We start from the raw sequence: 21,718 nt of genomic DNA on the forward strand, positions 1-21,718 counted from the left end.
GAAGAGGGTAGTGACTTTCCAGTGGCTCATGGCTGACCTGTAGCCTCCTGTACCTTGTGCTTAATTTAAGAGCACCAGACCACATGTACCATTCCTGCAAAGTGGTGTCTTGCTGTGTGCCAGCTCTATGTCAGGAACAGGATAGACAGAGCTGACCCCAGTATAGATGTTGCCTTCAGGGACCTCCTGGCCACTCAGGTCCAGCCAAAGCCAATATCCTCTGGTGAAGGCCAAGGCCCATAGAGCTTTGTCCGTTTCCTTCTGTAATGACAATGAGCAGGAATGGCTGGTTTTTTCCAAGTCATGTAGAATCCTCAGAAGAACTGGGGTCAACAAGAATAGAGTTCTCTATGTACTTACTACTAGGATCTGACTATAAGGGGAAGCAATCCACCCAAAATAGCAACTCAAAGACATAAAGCTATCAGAGCCAGCATTCAACAGCTTCCAGCTGACCATGCCACCCCTATACTAGCAAGCCCAGTCTGTGAGCTGCACAGGGGGAGGGCATTAGTAAGAACAAAGCTGGTGGACTCTCTCTGCTTGCTTTAGGGCTAGTGGATGCCATGCAGTTTGGAGGATGTGGGGGATTAGCTGCCTCTTTGCAGGGGACACTCAAAAATGCCCAGCCCCAACATTAGTCTTGAGGTGTCTCAACCAAAGGCAGGTCTATGATGGAATATGGCTCCTTGTTCTCTTCCCAGATTTGTCTCAAAGTAGCAGCCATGCCCAGTGCTTTTCCAATGCCAGCTACCACGCACTGGCGTGCGGGGGCCCTGCCACCAGCCAGGCCAGCACTCTGGACAGGAACAGCCCCACCAAGGTACTGGGCCCCTGGCTCCCCAGCCCTCACCCACTCTCCTTTCCACTCAGCACTCCCATCTTCCCAGGAAGGAACTGCACCCCCACCTGGAGTAGATGTGGAAATTTTACATTAAGAGCAGTCCTAGGACTCATGGGACATGTGAACACTCTGAATCATGTAACAGGGAAAGAGTTTGTTGTATAGAGACAGCAAGCTCTATCCCATGCAACTACACCACACTGCCTACTCATTGGAACATACTTGCAACTTGTGTGTAGATAACTGGTACCAGAACATGGAGACATGCAGCCATCTTATCCCACACCTGTGTATACCATGTAGTCACTTTGGTCATGTACAAGTATATATACTCAAAACATGTGCTTATCACAGATTACTGCAGTGTAGTAAAGCAATATACTGTGAAGTAACTCATTATTCAATTAACTCTTACACTTTGGCATAAAGGCCATCAATGCATACATCCGATGAGAAGCCAAACACTGCAGTTAGTGCTCTTGCTGAAAGGCTATGGACTAGTTGTGTGGCCTCCCTGACGGCTCCAAGCATAGCACTGGGTCACAGAATAGGTAGATGTCCTTAGTCACAAATATTACACACTTTAAAGATGTCTCAACACATATGAGTGTACAGAGCATGTAGCGCATCCCTTGATGGACCAGTAAGAGACAGAGTGAGAGACAGACATGAACAGCGCCATGTATAAGGTTTGTGAGGAGTTCCTGCTATACATACTTCTCTAACACCCACCTAAGCATGTGCCACACACATGTACCAGGATAGCAGGACCATTTAGGGAATGACAATTCCGGGTACCTGGCTTCCAGTATCATCCATCTATCCTGGACCAGGAGCACAGTTTTTATATTTTAGGCCTCTTCCCTGAAGCTCTAAGAATACCTTCCTCTCCATCTGTTCCCTGAAGAATGACCACCAGCCCACAGACCTAACGCTGCTTTTCTATCAAACATGCAGGTTGCATGCAGGGCACCTAGAGGCCCAATAGCTTTGACCACTCTGCTTGCCATCTTCCACTCAAGAATATTGTTTCCAGGCTCAATTCAGCTTTAAGCCTAAGGAGCTGAGAGTAGAGAATTTAGTTGCCCAGCAGGCAGCTCCTACAGCCATGTTATTAAAGCTGCAGCAGGTTAGAGGCAGCAGCCAGGGATGAGACAAAGGTTCCAGGCCATGTCACTATTTGTCTAAAAGCCATTCTTTCAGTAGAAGATTGGAGTTACTGCAGAGGAGGCCAATTGGTCACCCTCTGGTTTGGCTCCCCTCACAGGGGCTGAGACTGGCCCTAGGCAGATAGAGCATTTGCAGCAAAGGTGAGCATGATGTCATGGAAGGGACAGGCAGCTGAGATCTGAGTTCTAGAGCCAGCTTCGCCTCTGGCTCCTCTGTACCTATGAGTATGATCCCATGTCTAAAATAACATCCTTGCCTCACATAAAGGACAGCTCTGAGAATGCAGGGAGAGGATGGAATCATCAGTCTCATGACTGGAACTTTCTCTTAGTCACATGAAAGAGACTCTCCCATATGGCCTGGGGACAAGCACTGTGGGCAGCCCCTACCTACTCTGTGCTGGGGTGCCCTGTGTTAACAGATGGGGAAGTGACAGAGCCTCCTCTCCTGCCTTCTTCTTCCCATGTATGCCACAGGGGCCTGAGAACTTAGTTTGGGCATCTTCTATTCTCACTGGCTGCAACTACAGCATGGTAGCTTATCATATAACATCTGGTCCTCCTCTACTCAGTCATCCAGGGGCTGGGAGCTCAGGAGCATCTCAGGGATTGGTTCACTAAGGCTTGGACTCCAAACACTGAGCTCAAAACAAGTGCCAACGTGGGGAAGGGCAGCTGAGACAAGAGGTATTAACTGGCTCTCCTCTCCAAACAGCTCAGTAACAAGTCCCTTGACAGAGACACAGCAGGCTGGACCCCCTACAGCTATGTGAACGTGTTAGGTCAGTAGTGATTTGAGTCATCTTCCCCATTAGTCCCACCCTGACCTCTGTACTGAGGGGAGGTGCCTTATCTCAAATCGAAAGAGTCCTGAGCATGGCTTCCCCTGTGGTTAAGTGTACAGGGAGCACGTGGTTACAGCCCAGTGACTACTACAGATGGGACATAAGGATTTCCAGGTGGTAGCACAAAGTTTATTTGCCACTGTGGAAAAGGATCCTCTGCCTAGCACTTTTCAAGGGCTTCTCCCTTCTGCCTTTGTGGAGGGTGGAATGGAATGGGAAGGGAGGAGAAAAAGACAGATGTCCCCAGTCTCTTTGGATGTTACACTGAAGACCTTGATTCCTTCTGGCGTGTCCCTCGCCCAATCCTGTGTCTCCCACCCCCTTTCCGGCCATCCAGGTCTTGGGAATAATGGCTCCTCCCTGTCATTCCTCTCACTAGACTCCCATTTCCAGATCAGTGCCCTGGAGGCCAGGTACCCGCCCGAGGACTTCTACATTGAACTTAGACACCTCAGCCGCCACGCTGAGCCACACTCACCAGGTCAGATCCCCCAGCCTTTCCTTCCACCCCCACCCCACCCAGAGCAGACTGCTCTACACCCCATCCCCCACCCCACAGAGCCTTCCCATGACTAGTCTACCACCCCTATGCCCTACCCAAAGGTGGCAGTCTGTCCCAGTCTTTCCCACTACCCTTTTAACCCTCACCATGCCAGCTGACGTGGACAAATTGGGGTTGCTTGTGGAGGTGACACAGCCTAGCTGTACTTCCTCCAAGCTGCATATGCAACCCAATCACGGTGTTAGGTAACAGAAGGTTGGTTAGAAAAGCTTTTCTTTGGATAGAAAAGCTCAATGATTTCCAGAAAGGCCCCAGACCTAACAGTGGCCCAAACGCTATCTTCTTAGAAAATGAGGTAGGACCATCAAATGAGGTAGGGAGAAGATAGGCAGTATTCTCTTGGACTCAAAACACTGAACTCAAAACTAGTAGTCTGGGGTATTAAAAGGCACTTGACATCTGCTGAGTCCTGCCTGAAAGGAGGAACATGTGCATGTTAGTGAAATGTGTATCAAAGGAATACAATGGATGGGGGGAGAATGTGACCTCCCTACAAAGTGCTCTTCTAGGGCAGGCAGCCTGTAGAAGAGCCTCGGAATGCTAGACAGCTCTGGGTTTGAGTTTGGGCTCCAGCTGACTCTCAATGCTCCAGTGAAACCAAGTCAACTTCCACAGATCTCTGGTCCAGGAAGCATGAAAGTTCAGAATTCATCTCGTTGAGTAGGTCTGGCTGTATGGACCCTGATGTCTGTGGGTTCCTCAACTATGGCTAAGCATTCAATACCCCTTGGACTTTAATCCCTACCTTCACTCCACCTTGAGGTCACTCTGGTCCAAATGAGAGTATAGGACATCATCTGGGCTCAGCCCCAGTTCCTCCCTGTTACACAGACCTTCAACCACTACAGCCAGAGTACCACACACTCTAATTTATTAACTGATGGCCAGCTAGGCTATGGCCACTGGGAAAGAACACCTGAGATGATCTGGGTTCTACCACAACTCAACTTCTTATTTGCTTGTATATTCTTGAACAAGTCTCTGACACTCTTTGGACCTCTATTTCCTGTTTTATAAAGAAGAGGGGCTAACATTATAGGTGCCCTCCTTTCTTCGGTGAAAACAAAGGAAGCCCTTGACTATTATTAATTGTTAAATCAAGGGTTCTTACAGGCCTTTTAGAATGGCTTCTGCAAATTCAACTTGGGAATTCAAGGCAGAGGGAAGGTCCAGGTATCAGTGGGTTTGTCTTTGGTGTCAGAAATGTGGACAAGTTATATTTTGGTAAGCATTTGCCAAATGCCTTGCCTGGTACTGTTTTCAGTACCCTGTTTAAAGAGCAGGGTGTATCTGGTTAAGAACCCATACTGCTTTTGGTTCCTAACGTCCATATCACAATACCTGAAACTCTAGTTCCAGGGGATCCAACACCTCTGACATCCATGGGCACCTGTACTTACATGTACATAGAATGTATGTGTGTGTGTGTGTGTGTGTGTGTGTATGTATGTATGTATGTATATACACAGATATACATAAATTGTGTAAAGGGGTTAACTGTGAGTTAATCATTACTGTCCCAACATGGAAAGACCAGATTTGCTCCCACCCCTGAGTACACTCGTAGCAATCAACTCAAGTTTATGTCCTGCTTCTGGCTAGGGTTCAAGACCGCACACTCTGAGAACCTAACAGCAAAATGAACAAAGTTCTCCTTCTCCACCCCCTTCAAAATGAGTAACTGAGCAAACTGGCTGTGGCTAGGAATGACTGTTCTCCCTAGAAAGATGCTAATCAAGTGCCCTGGCTACTTGTCTACTTCTCTCTGGCACTCCTAGATCCAGGAAAGGCAGGATTAGAGTTAAGAGGTGAAAAACCATGTCTCCAACTCCACTGCAAAGCCAAGAGAAAGGAGAACCAGAATTCTCTTCATCTTTACCTCCAGCTAAGGACTGGTCTGGCTTCATTCCATATCCTGTGCCTCCAGAGCCTGGCACTTCACCTACAGAGATCACAGACACCATCCTGCAAGGCAGAGGCAGGTTAAGAGGAAAGCTAAAGAAAAAGAGGGCACTGGAGCTGATCTTAATGTAATGAGGCTTTTAAGAATCCCAGTATGTTCAAAACTATTTAGAATAGATTAAATCCAGAATAATTTGCAAGGAGTAAACAACTATTGTCTGGGTAAAAGACGAAAACTACAAGGGGAGGAAGAAGCCACCAGCTGTCCAAGGAAACCTCACCCTGTATTTTCTTTCCTTCTGTTTTTATGCAGGCACCTGTGGAATGGATAGACGTCAGAATACATACATTATGGACAAAGGCTTCAAAGGTAGAGTACCTAATCCTGATGTCCTGTTACACAGGGCTTAGCAAAAGATTACAGATCTGAGATGGCAAGGAAGTCTGCCTGAGAGAAAGTGCAAACCCATGCCCCTTAAGAAAAACACAAAACTAAAAAGATCACAGGACCCAGAGCCACTGGGTGGCTCTGCCCAGAAGGACCAATCCTAATAATGATGAATTCATTTTTCCATTGCAGTTGCACCTGCTTAGCAAACGCTTGTGGGTTTGTTATAGATGCCAACCAAATGTCTTCAGAAACGCAGACTGTCATTATCCAACCAATTAGTACAAGTTAAATTGATTATAAATCTGAAATCAAATCACTCTACCTGCCCCAGAAGCCTTCTGTCGTTGTACTGGCAAGGAACAGCACCCTGCACCTGCTGCCTTTCTGGGGCACAAGGAATGCAAATGATAACCAGTGTTAATACTATATGGCCCCACCCTCAAGAGAGTTCTTCGCCCAAGAGCAGGGAAGCCAAGACAGATCCCTACGCCACAGGAACTACACACAAGGTGGACCATCTCTCTAGGAAGTCTACAGGTGAAGCCAAAAAAAAAAAAAAAAAAAAAATCAAAGATCAAGTCCAGCCCCTGGCTCCAGTCCTAGGTTGAATACTGGGCCATGTAAGCTAGGCAGAGAGCTTTGGAACTCTGTCACTTATTAACTGTGCTTCTGGAGGTTGTTCCTTCATCTGCAAGGTTGGGATAACTGTGCCTGTCCTGTTGACTCACGCCTGTCTTGTTTTCTAACAAGGTTATCTTGGCTGTCCAATAAAGTCGGATGGGAAGTGCTTTTGTATATTATAAAAGTGGTACCAATGTGATGTCTTTGGTAAATATCTCAAAGTTTCAGTCAAACTGAAAGAGCAACAAAAGTCAGCAAAGATCCCAAATGATATTCTAAATCTGGGTCTGTACCAGAAGCAGCCAGCAAGTGTGTCCAAACTGCAGATCTTTACACCCACATCAGATTCTGCTGCAGTAGATGGAGAGGAGGGCCCTACACCCTGCAACTGCAAGGAACATCTCAGGATGGCCTTGTGCAATTTATTACTCAACTATTACTTGTCTAAACATTCCTAGGTTTCTTTCTGTTCTGCTCTTTCAGACCTAGCATGGGTCTTGGGGAGATGGCTATCAGAAGTGAGATTAGCAAGACCTGGGCGGTGTTTGTGATCTACCAGCAAGGAAACAGCAGGGCTGAGGGACCATCAAGCATGGTTTAGAATATACAAAATTCAGGAGACCTGTCTGAGTAGGGAAGCCATTCCCAAGCTTTAAGCTAGCCCACAGGCAGTATCCCCTATCCCCTAGGAGCTTGATTTTAGCAAGTTTCTGAGGGTTCTGGCTTAAACCATTCAAATGGGGGCAAACACCATTCCGGTATGTGAAGTTGCCAATGGAAAAGCAATTGTGCCACTTGGTCGCTATGACCCAAAGCCTCAGTTTCTTTCTTAGTGTGGAATGGGGACTAGAGAGCTCTCCCCCATGGTCTTTGGGGCTTTGAGAAGATTTATGACTCAATGGAGGATAGCTCAGACAAGCCCTGAGATTAGTTATACAAGCACACCTTCCCGACACACCTTTTCATCCTGTGCATGGTATTTAGGGTAACTACTTTTAAACTCAAAACCATAAATGTAAAACAAAGCCAATGAAAGCCAGTCTCTGCCTTGTTTTCATTACATTCCTGTCCTATGGTATCATCTGAGTACATGGGAGGCTCTAAAAGGCAAGCAGTCAGATTCTGTTTTACCACTGGCTTTAGTCAGCTTTTAAATTAGAAAGAACTGTCTAGGCAAATGTACCATCAAGTGTTAGGGGCCAACATGACACAATAGAGTTCAAAGAGAGGCAAGGGAAATATCAGTATAGAACTTTACAGAAAAGCTTATAAAACACATGGAACAAATCCTTCCTGAAGGCTAAATTTCCAAGCATCCATCAGCTACTTCATGCCATTAATTTAAACTATTTCCTAAACCAGTAAGGGCAAGGCCAAACTCAGCAGGACTAAATAAGTCTGGATGTTCTATAAACTTGGGGTGTGTGGGTGGGAGTGGTGGGTGTGGCTTGCCAGAGAATGAAAAAATTTGGGTTCCAGTTCAGCTATCCGGTGCTCACTAGATACAGAAGTACCTGTGGGTCTTGGCCTCTTCTTCAAAAAAGCAGTTTGTCACAGCACCCTCTCTAAGGCCTCTTACAACTCTGATATTCTAAAAGTCCTAATTCAGGTAACATCCACTTTTTTCTCTGTAACTAGAAACTCTACTCACTGTCACCCTAGGAGTTTGAAGGAGACGAAGAAGACTGCTTACACAGTTAAGCACTTGTCTTTCTTTTCCCCTTCAGCATAATGACTGTACATTAAACTACCTAATGTTCAATTCCTTGTCTGTCAAGCTTTCAACGTGTAACAGAAAAAAAAAAAAAAATCCACCTTCTGTCTGGGAATCCTTGAACCTTTGCTCCCTTGTCACCCAATCTCCATGACTCTCCAAGTAACTTTGGGTTCTCAGACATTCAGAAGCCTCTAACATCCTGAAACCTTTTTGTGACAGCCCAATGTTGTCTGGACTTCACGTCTCCCCTATCCTATCTCTCTCTAAAGTGATGCTTGATAACTTAACCCCACAAACAGAAGCAAGAGGCCTCCTATTGATAGCAGTAGCTCAGGTGAGCAACAGATACTTAGTGCCTAGATTTCCACATACATTTGAATAACTTGGGCCTTAAATAGACATCAAGCCTTAATAGGTTCGGAACATTCATAGAACAATGAGAAGTTATACCCTCGCTCTAGACCTGTGCTTCATTTAAAAAAAAAAAAGGAAGATCCTCATTTCAGAAACCCATTCTGAACATGATAATATGCGTGACTACATATGGTCCAGAGGAGGAAACAAGAAGAGTAAATGCCAGGGCACTTGGAGGACGGCAGGCTTCCTCTTTCTTTGCACAGTGCCCAACAGGCAGGCACTGTGGGGGGAGTGGCTATAAAAGGATGAGGAAGTATTCTAGCCAGGCTGGTTATTTTTCCCCACACCCTGCCCTTGGAGCAGGCAGGTAGATGACTCAACAAGAGAAAATCTTGGCTTCCTGGGGCTGAGTTTTCCAGGTTGCTCTACCCCATCTCCTCCAGTTCTCAGCAAAGATGGGATAGCTCAGCACCCTTTGCAACCACCACTCTCCAAGGCTTTCTCTATCCTCTCTTAGCCTGTAAACCTTGTATAGAAGACCCTTGGCCCTGAGCATTATGCCCTTCCCCCAGCTCCAACTTAGCTCAGGAAAGGGAACACAATGGAATGGATAAAAGCCCACCCTTTCACTTCCTGGTGAAAATACCTCTGGATGAGGCACTAAGGCTCCCCCCCTCTACCTCAGTCACTAAGCTTTTTAAAGCTTAGCTGTTCCTCTCAGCAGGCTTTGGCATTGCTAAGAAGGATAAACTAAAGCAGCTGTAAAGAGCTTACACTTGGGTAACTAGATATCCTGAGGGAAAAACATCTTGATTGTCGGATAAGACAGTGGTTGAGTCCTAAGCACTAAGCATTAGACTAACAAACTTTTTAAACAGCAGTAACAGTCCTTTCCCGGCCACTCCCCCCCCCCCCCCCCCCAAAAAAAAAAGAGGTACTAAGTTTCTTTCTTTCAGTTTAGTTTGAGACAACGTCTCACTATAAATAAAGCCCTGTCTAGCCTGGAACTTGATATAGGATCCAGGCTGGCCTTAAACTCAGATATTTGCTATCCTTTGCCTCGCAAATGCTGGGTTACAGGTGCACCCAATCACACCCATCGCCTACGTTTCAAATAACCTAACTGGAATGAAGGTCACTCTTCAAGTGCTACACAAAAGCAGCTATCCCTCAATTCCACAAAATATGCAACAGCTTTTCAAACAAGAAGCCTTGAGCCTCTCCACTGCCTGATGAGTTTAGAGCAGCCAATTGGGACTGACCGGGAACTCCTCAGGCGTACACCACTGCCCTGTACTAAGGAAGTACTAAACTAGATGGCTTGAGGCAAATCACAATCCAGGAACCAGGCCACCATTTTCTACAAGGGTAGGTCTCCACCAGCAGAAGTATCTATTTACCTACTCTTCACTCCTAGAGAAAACAGGCTGAGACTGCTCACTATCTAGTAAGACTGTTTCTTCCTGAGTAAGGTGCCACAAAGGTCAGTCTTAGACCAACCAGACGAAGTCAACTTCTCTCCAATGTGTGCACTCAACTGGGATGAAAAGGCTTTGAATTTGCTTCTGGAACTGACTTTGTTACTGAGAGGCAGTGGGAGCATGAGGCATTTACTTCCCCATTCTGTCTCAATTTCTTCAGAAGCACTGAGGTGGGAGGAGAGGGAGTAGTTTTTGCTCTTCCTGTACACCTTCTGAACAACTGAAGGAAATAGGCGAATGCACTTCTACACAAAACCAAGGACCTGCTGCTGCTAGAACAAGAGCTGCCCACATTCAGGATAAATCCCTCCTCCCTGGATTTGAACAAAGCACTCATGGTAGTGCACATCTCAGGTACTTCTGCCACAGTCACATGGCTTTCACTCTTCAACATTTTCAGTAAATCACAAGCTGGGGGCAGGGGGCTTAGATAACAACAGCCCAAAGTGTGAACTGTGATGGTTCTCAAGAAATTTCACCAACTGACTTTCACAGACATTTAGAGGTGAGGCCTATTAGGTCATGCTTGACTGTTAAGCTCTAGCCACTCAAGGTTATTTCCAGACGCCTTGCCTGCCAATGTCTCACAACTAATGGTCAGCGTCAGACTGGCTTACTGCTTTTTCCAGACAAGTCCTACAATGCACAGGTCACCCCAAAAGGAAGAAGAGTAGCAGCTGAAGAAAGGAGCCCCTTCTTCCAGTAGAGCTTCTGTCACTTCATCTCATGTTTAGATATCATTCTACACCCTTGTGCAGCTGAGCTCTAGTGACAGAAAAACACGGCTCAAACAGTCACCTTTCCCAACAACTGGGGAAGACAGGCCGAGATGGTACTGTGACCTTCCTAGAACATAGCTACTTCTCAAAGGATAGCTTGAGACAGGGGGCTTTTTATACCTGTTAAATTGCAGTTAGCCCACTCTAAGGAGCTCCTGAAAGACAGGGATGTTTCTATTGGCTGAAAGCTGACATCACACATATAATGCTGCTGCTTTGAAACAAAGCTTCTAGTCATTAAAACTCCAAAGAATGGTATCACAGAAAATACAAGGCAAAGAAGTTCCCAAGCATAGATTTAAGTCATGGCTCTGCAGTGCTATTTACTAGCTTATGACCCTAGCCAAGTTACTGAATCTCTCTGGGCTTCCACCCCGTAACATGCCAGATAGCAATTGTATAAACTCTGTATAAACTAAGTGATTTATGTAAAAACACACCGTGAATATCTTGAGTTAATAGCTAATGACTAAAACCAATCATTTTCTTGGCCTTCAAAAACATGTTTTTGTAAGAAAAGAATGCCTGAGAAAGCATACCTTAAGACATTTAATAAGACTTATTCTTCCAGTATCATAGTTTTTTCCAGCCCCAGAATACTGAAGCACACAAACTTGACTGAAGTATGTTTCTGGTGTCTAAATGAATCCTTATGACCTTGCTTATCCTAAGAAATCTCTCTTGCCTTACAGATTACATGAAAGAATCTGTGTGCAGTTCTAGTACTTGCTCCTTGAACAGCAGTGAAAACCCTTATGCCACAATTAAGGACCCACCCATCCTCACCTGCAAGCTTCCAGAAAGCAGCTATGTAGAAATGAAGTCACCTGTGCACATGGGGTCTCCGTACACAGATGTGCCATCCTTGTCGACAGCTAATAAAAATATATATGAAGTTGGTAGGTGTCTGACATAACTTAGGAAACCAGGGGAACAGTGCTGCACCTCAAGTGAAAGTAAGCCCACCTCCACTCCCTCTTATCTCCATAACACACCTTCTGTTTGGTTGCCTTTGAAGGAACCTGAGGAGAAACTCCATCCCAGGACTGCCCTCTCCCTAAGACAGGAAACCAAATCTTGTGTCACTGCTTACAAATCACACCTGATAAGCAGCAGAAATACTGAGGCTGGGACTAGTATAGAGCATGTCAGCTGATTGCTGATACAAATCCAAGTGTGACAAAGAAGAGTCAGAACAGCCACTGCCACGTTTGTTTGTTTGTTTCATTTGCCACGTTGTAAACCACATCTTATACACCTCCCCAGTTTAACTATGATCCTAGATGCACTCCTGAGACCCACACCTCTAGGATGTCTTGCATCTCTTACCAAGCAGAGGGTGAGGTTCTGACAGTACACATCCTTAGGTTTTTCCATTTCTTGAGCCAGGCTCTGTCCTAATCCTCGTGTGTTTGTCAGATTATACACCCGCAGTTCCTTTCCCCAACAAGTTAAACGGAACTTTCTTCCCTCCCACCAAGGCAACAACACTAATCTGTTCCCTGAACTCATTTTTCACTATATTCCTTAGAGCCCACAGTCAGTGTGGTCCAGGAAGGCCGAGGTCAGAACTCCAGCTATATCCAGAATCCGTACGACCTACCTAGGAACAGCCATATTCCTGGTCATTGTGACCTCCTCCCAGTAGGAGAGGGCCCCACCCACGGGCTCCCCCAGGACAAACTGTAAGAGGGACAAGCTTCTGAGTGTGCTCTGCCGACTATTTTCTGGCTCTGAAAGAAGACAATCCATGACCTGAAATGTCAGTACAGACGGACTGAGCTGTGTGTGATTAGCTCCTTCACCTGGACTGAAGACATGCTTCTAAACGGGAGTGGGTAACCGTTCAACAAAGCCTGTTCACAAAGGCAAATCCTATCACCTTCAGCCCTAAATGCCTGGGTATGATTTTTTAAAACATTTAAGATACTGCTACTCATCAACATCAGCTAAAAGATATGTATTTAATATTCTGAAACAACTCTTAAGAAGCATGTAGCTTAGGTTCTGCAAACTTTCCTAAGAAGAAAAGGGGGCTGGGGAGGGGAGTGGGGACACTTTAAAGCACCTGAAATGTATATGTGCTGTTGGCTGTTGGTACCATCAACACCTGTTTCTAAGGGAATTGGTCTGTGGACATGAACTGTTCTAGTATTAATCGCAAAGTCTGTGTACATAAGGCTTTGGTCCATCAAAATATAACAGCCACAATCAGAGTTTAAAATATAGCCTAATTCTGACAACTTGCATTTTCAAAAACAAGAATTTAATAGCCATTTTCTTCTGCCCTATTAGTGATAACAGGCAAAACAGAAAGGGGGAATAAGTAATCATTTCAAAAGTGCAGCAGTTTCTGTCAATCTAGAATGATTTCTACACCAGTCTTACCAAATTCGGGAATAATGAATGCCAGGCCTGGCCTGGCTGCAGTGAATTAGTTCACCCAACACCTGAGTTATTCTGTGTGCACCAGAGAACTAAGATGCTGCTTTGAGAGAACAGTCCCAGGGCTGGTAATGTAGCTCAGTGGAAGAGCACTTGCCTACTGAGCAAGAACCTGTGGTAGATCACCAACATCATTAAAAAAAGGCACCGGGTGGTAAGAATTAAGTTTCCCTAAAAACATCTAATAATTGGCCTGTTCACTTTACTTTAGTCAGAGTCCCTTGTTTTTGAGCAGTTCTTCATAAATGGCACTTGATGGAGTGCAGAACCTAAAAGGGTAGAAGAAATTACACCATTGTGGGCATGGTAAGCTTATGTTGCTTAACAAACATGATGTTTTTTTGATGGAACTAATGAAATAATGTAAAACAACCAAACAAACAAAACAGTAAAATCCCCCCACCTACTGAGGTGGAGAAATGTGTACTCCATTAGCTGGTGCTTCAAACCTCCTGTTCAGGTAAGTCCATAACTTCCACTGCACAGGTTTAAACTGAGGCTTGAACAATTCTGAACAGCTAATTCCCAAGTCCTAAAGGACTTCTTCACAAGAATTAAGAGCAAAAAGGGAAGTTAATGGTCACCTTGTGACATCCCATGCTCTTAAAGAGGAATAAGGGTATAGAGCCTTTGAAAATTACCTAAAAATGCTTTACAGAAGAGGGAATAGAAGACTGCAAAGCTGGATTACTGCTACAGGAAGTGGGGTTGATATCCTTAGTTTGAGTAATAATCAGCAAAAGAAAGAAAGAAAATAAACATGAGCAAATCTCTCTCCTCATTTCACTCAAGGCAGAAGCCAATTTTAGCATTAGAGGAACATATACATGAATGCTGCATGTGTGCATGGAAGCGAGTGATCAGCAATAGCAAACTTTCCAAAAAGCCTTATTAAAATAGAAACATTAGAAAATTATTTGTAGACCTAAGTTAATATTTCTCATCCATATATATAAAAAAACAAAGTTAAGAAACTCACCTCAGTATTTCAGGGCCACAAGTGCTCAATTATCTTTGTGAAGCAAGGATGAAGAAGCATGGCAAAATCCAATCAGTAAGGAGAAATGGCGTTTCGATCCCAGGCTTTATCTTCTTCCCTTATCCTGCATGTACAATAACTGCTGCCTGGCAAACAGCAATGATGCAAATTCCAAGTCTCACTTCCCTCTTGCCAACTATACTCTGCACAGAAGTATTCAGTAAGAGGTAGGTGGCTAGAGCACCAAGTCAGGAGATGCTGGCACCACTCTTGTTAGGTCAGTTGCCCTCTTTGGGCTCCTTTATTTCCCACACATGAAAGAAGAAAGACACAGAGTGGGAGCAGAGCTCTAACAGCTCTCCAACGGTAGCACTCTACAACATTTCAAGTAACAGAATTCAATCAGGCAATACAGAAGAGAAGGGAAGGGGTAAAAATGTGATTAATTATGGCGACAACAGCAGCCTTCACATAGCTAAGAGTTAGTACTAGGACACTTCAATCATGCAGAGCAACTGTTAGGAACTTCTAACAGGTTCACGGTCAGCCTAAACACGTGCTCTGTGCATTCGAGAGATAATCTGGAAATATCTGCTCAATTATTCTTCAAAATGAAAATTTCAATCCAGTAAATTAGTATGTATACAAGTCAGACAAAACAGTTATTGTACAATAGTATGAGAGACTATGAAATGGCAATACTTTTTTAAATCACAGATTTGTAATATATTTGTTCACTGTGCAGAGGACTGTACCTTATACAAAATAAAATGGATTCTCAAACTAATGTTACAAGAATGTCTACTATTGTGTTGCACACTGAAAATCTATAACCTACACTTTATGTTTAAGACAGAACTAACCTACATTTGATATGGTTACTTTGAACAGCTGGAAGAATGAAAGTCACCACAACAGACTTTGAAAAATGAAACAAAAGCTTATTTTTAAAGTAATATATAGGATATCCTTAATTCCTGTTAAGTATTTTATAATCCCATTCACCTCAGTATTAGGTTTTTCTGTTTTCCCAAGGATGTGTCTTCAAAGGCAATTATAACAGATTAGGACAGCACAAATGGCACGTGTAAGGTCCACCCAATTTTTATAAATCCAATGAATAGCTTTTGACTAATAGAATTTAGTATATGCATCTGCTTTTTGGGCATTTTAAACAAAATCTTCAAACATAGCTGGGTTTAAAACATAAGGAAAAAAAAGAGCTGTCATGATGATTCATTACTATAATCCCAGCACTTCTGAAAAACCTGGGCTACAGTATGAGAGCCTGTCTCAAAACAAGCAAGCACACAGACAATAAAGGTCAGGCGTGGTACTATACTCTAGTCATCCCAGTATTGGGGAGGCTAAGGCAGGAGAGTTTCAAGTTGAAGCAGCACGGGCTACATAGTGAGTTCAAGAGTAGCCTAGGCTAGGAGAATTTATTTCAAAGAACATAAACAAGAGGCAGCATGATTATTACTATTCTTTTTTAAATACACGTTACTCAACTAAGCACAGAACTCAGTGATATAGCACTTGCCTAGCATGCATGAAGGCCTGGGTTCAATTCCCAGCATCACAGCAACTTAAAAGAAAATACAGATGCTTATTGGGCTGGCAAGAAGACCGAAGTTTAATGCCTAGGACCCATAATACGGTACAAGTTGTCCTTTAACCTCCACAAGTTCTCTCTCTCTAAACAAATTTAAACAAATAAATTTGTAACTCTGAAATTAGTTCATTAGGTTCAGACTTTCAAAGGTGCATATATACATATACACATACATATATATTTTTTCCTCATATTAAGTCAACTCAAAATATCCCAACTTGTCAGTTCACCAGGCTTTGTGATACTTAAAAGTTATTTTTGGCTAGGTATGATAACACACGCCCACAATCCTAGCCCTTCAAGGAGCTGAAAAAGAAAGGTCTGGAATTCAAAAGCAGTCTGAGCAAGTTAGTAAAGCCGTCAGATTAAGTTAATGGCGAGGGATGTTAGCTCTGAAAACACTTGTTTAAGCTGTGTGAGACTCCGAGTTCAGTCAACGGTACTAGGCCTCCCCACAAAGTTATTTCAATTTAGCATGTTTAACCAAGAATAATATTTATTTTGTTATTATTTTATTTTGGTTTTTCAAGACATGGTTTTTCTCTCTGTAGCCCTGGGCTGGGCTGGCCTCAAACTCAGAGATCTTCCTGCCTCTACCTCCCAAGTGCTAGGATCACAGGCATGCACCACCGTGCCCAGTTCTAGAATAATATGTTTTTGCTACTCAGAAATAAGTGCCAATCAGGAGAGGCAACTAACAGGTAATTCTTCAGAGCTGGAGGCCAACACATTCAGTGAACAAAGGGTAAAGTTTACACTCGTTGAGTCTCTGAATATTACTCGTACAAAAAGGATAGTCAAGGACCATTGGCCATAGGTTGTGCCCTTAGCATCCATGTATTTTATTAGTCATTCACCTACCGAGAAAAAGACACAAGAGGGCATTTGATCAGTGCAGCAATGAAAGAAAGAAAACTATCTAAGGAAGGGTGGATTCATGGATGGCTATATGGGAGCTCATATTATTTGTGCTTTGTAATTTTTTTAATTATAAATTTATGTAGAATTATATACCTACAATTCTGTATTATTTTAATAATTTTAAACATGTCAGAATATAAACATGAACAAATCTATTCCCTGCTTTGTGGCCCTTACAATATGATTTCAAAGGGGCAAGGATAAAGGAGGCCATACGGCAATAATGATGTGGTTTCTTCCTTGACTTACAGAGCACCAAACATTAGTCCAAACCAACCCAAAACAGGTTCAAGCTCTGCTCTTACATTAGTTGTCAGATTCCCTCCTCATTCTAGCACCAACTGTCTACTTTTCAAACTGTCTACCCTAGAGCCTTGGGTAAGAGGAAATATGGGAACCAGTGATCTTACACAGTACTGTTATTTATGTATCCACTTTAATTTTTAAATAAGAAATAAAACCAGTTAACTAAAGACCCTACCTACTTCCTCTCTAGCTGGTGTCACAAAAAAGACAGCCTATAAAATAGTTTCTGGGACTAGCATGATGACTCAGTGGTAAAGGAGCTTGCTGCATGGCAGACAACCTGATCCCCGGGACCCACATGGCGGAAGAAGAGAATCACCTCCCTCCAGTTGTTCTCTGACCTCCAACCATATACTGTGCCACGTCCCCATCCCACTCCCAATAAATAAGTGTAATAATTTTTAAAAAATGAAATAGTGTTACTTCTTAAATTGTCCCATGTATCAGGCAGGTATAGGTATGTGTGTGCTTCTTTCTATAACATTTTCCCAATGACGAAAGGCTCGGTACCGAGGCCAGTACAAAGGGCAGCAACCCTTAAAGACATTAAGAACCATACACTTGCTCAGAGATCTATGAAAATGTCTAAGAGACCAGAGGTGTCAGTAAGAGAATGGATGCTAAAAGCAGGCCATCTCCTCAATGGGAGGGGGGTAAGAGAATCTGAGAGCTTACGGCTTAAGGAAAGGTTAAGTCATGCTAACTCAAAAATACAAAAGGAATGTTGCTAGCTATACATACTGGTACTAGTGCTAGCCAATACTGGTGAATAATACGTAACAGCCGATATACACAACATTTTATGTTCATATCTGTTAACTACCAATCCTATGCCTAATACATGGTAAGAAAATTAATTCAAATAAATTTAATAGATCACATCAATAGCCCCAGAATGTCTTTTAATCATATGTGCGCGTGTGCACGCACGCACGTACGCACACACACATTAACCCATACACTGGAGGACATTTTTGTTTGTTTTATTGAGGGATGGGGCACACACAGGTTTTGAACTCCTGGCATCATGCCTAGCTTAGTCACTAGTACCAGACAGCTCTATAGGGCCCTATAGAGTTCTTTAAAAAAAGTATGCAAGATATTTTTTAAAAAGTTCTCTCCAGAATGCAAGCCACTAATACCAAAACTGCAGAGGTAGAGACAGCAGTAGTTCAAGGCCAACCACAACTACATGAGATCTTATCTCACAAAACAAAAAGCCAGTAGTATTTTTTTTAATAATAAAAACCATATAACAAAGAGTTCTCAATTTATAATTGACTCAGAAGCTGATCGAATGTTTCTCCCTTCCCTCACACTTGATATCTTCATACACATGGTTAAAACTGACATGTATCCAATGTCCTGAAAACCTGCATCTTATTTAATGAGAATTAGCACAGAGATAGATGATTTTAAGCAATTATATTAAGACCAAAACCATTTTTGTAAGGTATTTAATCTGATATTTTACATATCTGTTAAGTTTAAAATTTGAGTTAGAATTTTTATTTGATTTTAATACCTATACATGACCTAGAAATAACCTAGTTCAGTCACATCATTACTTCAAAGGATATGAACTAAAAGATAAAATGGACAAGAGCTGTTACTATAACTTTTCCAAGCAGCCGATCCATTATTTCAATCTTCTAATTTATGCCATTTTGCTATTCTTCTTCAGTTTTTTGTTTTGTTTTGTTTTTGTTTTTCAAGACAGGGTTTCTCTGTGTGTAGCCCTGACTGACTATCTGGAACTAGCTTTGTAAATCAGTCTAAACTCGAACCCAGAAATCCACCTGCCTCTGCCTGCTGAATGCTAGGACTAAACGTGTGTGCCACCACTGCCCAACTCAGTACGTTGTCTAATGCAGGTAGCTGGGATACAACATTCTTCCAAACACTCTATCCTCCACTTTTCAGGAAAATGGATACTGATAATTAAAGTGATCTCTCAGCCAAGGGTTCTCAATGAGATTAGCATGCTGTGTCATTTTATCAGTCTCCTACAATTTGGAACAACAAAATTGTCCTATAAAATACAGTACTGGCAACTCTGATTTATTGGTGATGTATCCAGTCCTGGAAAGGATGATAGTACCAGCACTGACTGCTCCAACTAGCAAAAGCTCAGGATGCTTTCTTTCTGGCATAGTGTCAGGGCAGCCTTTCTTATACTTTGCTGGGCTATTAAAGGATGTGGAAGTTGCTCCTTCCATAGCACTTGTCCTTTTTTGTAGCACAACAAAAGCCATATTTTATTTTGGTTTGGCTTGGTTTTGAGATAGTTTTTCTTTGTGTAACTCCAGGTGTCTGCAGCTTGGTATATAGACCAGGGGGGCCTTGAACTTGCAGTGACCTCCTGCTTTTGCCTCTTGAGTGCTGCCATAAAAGGCAAGACTAGCAGTTTTGAATTTTCTTCAAGATTATGATCCACTTTTCTCAGTTAATAACATTTTTTTTTTTACAAATTCTTTAAACTGAAAACAGTAATTTTTAAATTACCCAACAATTTCTGCTTCTTATGTTGGCCCAAAATGTCCAAATGGTATACCTTTTTCTTTATAATAGATTAGGGAGATTAATTATTACAATAGCTCACTCCATTGAGAGCATTTCTGACTGTTCAGTCAGAAGTGACAAAAGTTAAAACATTCATTTTCCTAACAACCAAAGAAATAAAGCTAACTCAGTACAGTTAAGGGGTAGCTTTTCTGCAGAACTCTTCAGAATTTGAAAGATCTGTGGCAATGAAACACTAGCTGCTACCTCTACTTACAATTCCAATTTTGCATACTCAGTGGAATGGCTAACAGTAACTTACCCTGACACAGGGACAACGACAAGAAAAGGCACAGCACTTCTAAATAACAAAGACAAAGCTAGCTGTGATGGCTGGCTTTCCAGGAGAATATAACAGGCTTCAGAAAAAAACATCTAAAGTTAAAACTAATGAAAAGTAGGGTCAAACCCCAAAGTACTTGTGAATTCCCTTGAGTTGTCCTAGTAAATAAAACTGTAATGATTATTTGAGACAGTCTGTCTCCTGAGATCCAACTCCAGGTGAAGACTGACATGCAAACAAAGTTATTTTCTAATACCTAGTGTTGCCTGGTACTCTCCCAAAATCCCACCATGTCCAAGTAGCATTTAATTCTATTCTTGGTTTAAAAAAATCAAAATCAAAATCAAAATCTACTTAGTCATTTTTGATTCATTACTTAATTTTTTTAAGTTTTATTTTATAAATCTACTCTAAAATTTTAATAGAGATGGAACCTTTTCCTGTGTCTAGTGACACTGTTAGACAGATATGTACAGAGACTGTGTCACCGTTTTTAGAAATACTTTTCCCAAGAAAAGTGTAATTGAACTGCTGATCTAAAAGTCTACTGAACTGACACTGTTGCCCTCAATCCCAGTTTACTCAGCAATGCAAGGACCTATGTTCTCACTTATCATAACCAAGTTTCCCATGGCTGCATCCAAAGCATTCAGAGGAAAAATATAATCTGACAACACTGGGAATAGACCCCCTATAAACTGTTTATTAGAATGAGAATATACTCCAAATCAATAACTAGAAAAAAAAAGTTACACAGCATGCATAAAATACAAAGCAGCAATTTATAAATAGACAGTATCTTTATAACCAATACACTAACATAACAAACAGCTATAAAAGAAAAACAAAATGACTGACTACAGCAATGCCTTCTGTGCTCCCTACACATCATGAGCACTGCAAAAGACAGAAGATCAACCATGAAACACAGTCATCTATGCAAGCCCACACACTTTTTTGCAGGTACCCCACCATCCTGAATAATATCTTTGCAGTTAACTTTCAGAAAACTTCAGAGAAAGTACTTAATTTTATCCACAAGGAAGTAAAAGTATTAGTGTGCACATTTCTGAATGAGAAACTAGTTGCTCCATTGATTTCAATTATGTAGTGGAAAAATCTATTTCAGGACCCTACAACGCCTAAGTGCATCTACGTAAACTCAAGGTACAATTTCATTTTACATTCCAAAAGAACACATGCCTGTTAAGTGGTACCACTTGAGCATAAATTAACCTCTCACTGTATTCTTTAGACAGACTAAAACCAAAGTATTAACTGAACTATACTCCATTGTATACTCCAGAACTCAAATATAAGCAAGATGCAAAAATAATTACCCATGCTTGTTGGTGGATACGCTGATAAAATTAGGTTGCATTTCACTTACTAGAAGGGTTTAAAAACAAACATAGCACTTCAAAATGTGATATTACCAGCATTAAGCTAGTTATTGCATGAGCAATAAAAGTGCCACACAATCTAGTGCTGGAAAATGAGACTGGTTAAGCTACTCTGGCTGCCAATCACTGCAACTGAGACACCTCAGACAGAAGTCCAGTAGGCTGCCAGGCAGCAGGGTAACTTCCACCCCATAACCATGCCCCATATATGCAAATCATAACAGTCCTTTGTGTTTATTAAGATAATTCTTTTAAAGAATCCCCATCCTCCTTGATGCTTATAAAAATTAAGGAAAAAATTTACAACACAGACCTATTAAGGCATTTTAGAAGTTGACTTCCACAACGGAAAATCTTCAAGCTCTCAAAATGCTGTTATGTTTACAGGGCAATCTTAGATCTGTCAAAATATGTACTGCCTTGAGGAGAATGTCTTACAAGCTGTTCTGTGGCAAAATAATAGCTTATTTCTAAAGTTGTCTTAGATTCCATCAGGACCAATAGGTCTGAACTTCAAGTGATCAAGTTCTATTATG

The 21,718-nt window shown here is 42.4% G+C and overlaps 1 protein-coding gene across 19 annotated transcripts in view; it reads left to right on the forward strand.

Annotated features, from left to right (window-relative positions):
• Megf11 (multiple EGF like domains 11) overlaps positions 1-13,065 on the forward strand; it is a 313,387-nt gene extending 300,322 nt beyond the window's left edge. For 4 of the 19 annotated variants that reach the window (XM_055597173.1, XM_055597225.1, XM_055597192.1 and 1 more), the window contains 6 exons: positions 705-823; positions 2,729-2,795; positions 3,238-3,339; positions 5,636-5,692; positions 11,361-11,567; positions 12,200-13,065. In XM_055597173.1, coding sequence (XP_055453148.1) covers positions 705-823; positions 2,729-2,795; positions 3,238-3,339; positions 5,636-5,692; positions 11,361-11,567; positions 12,200-12,357 — 710 coding nt within the window. In that variant the 3' untranslated portion in view covers positions 12,358-13,065. Of the gene's footprint in view, positions 1-704; positions 824-2,728; positions 2,796-3,237; positions 3,340-5,635; positions 5,693-5,902; positions 6,546-11,360 lie in introns of those variants that run through there. The other 15 variants (XM_055597245.1, XM_055597197.1, XM_055597298.1 and 12 more) reach the window with 12 other exon arrangements.
• The last annotated feature ends 8,653 nt before the right edge of the window (positions 13,066-21,718 follow it).

The sequence above is a fragment of the Psammomys obesus genome, unplaced genomic scaffold, assembly GCF_907164565.1.
Source record: "Psammomys obesus unplaced genomic scaffold, mPsaObe1.curated_primary_1811, whole genome shotgun sequence".
Taxonomy (NCBI): domain Eukaryota; kingdom Metazoa; phylum Chordata; class Mammalia; order Rodentia; family Muridae; genus Psammomys; species Psammomys obesus.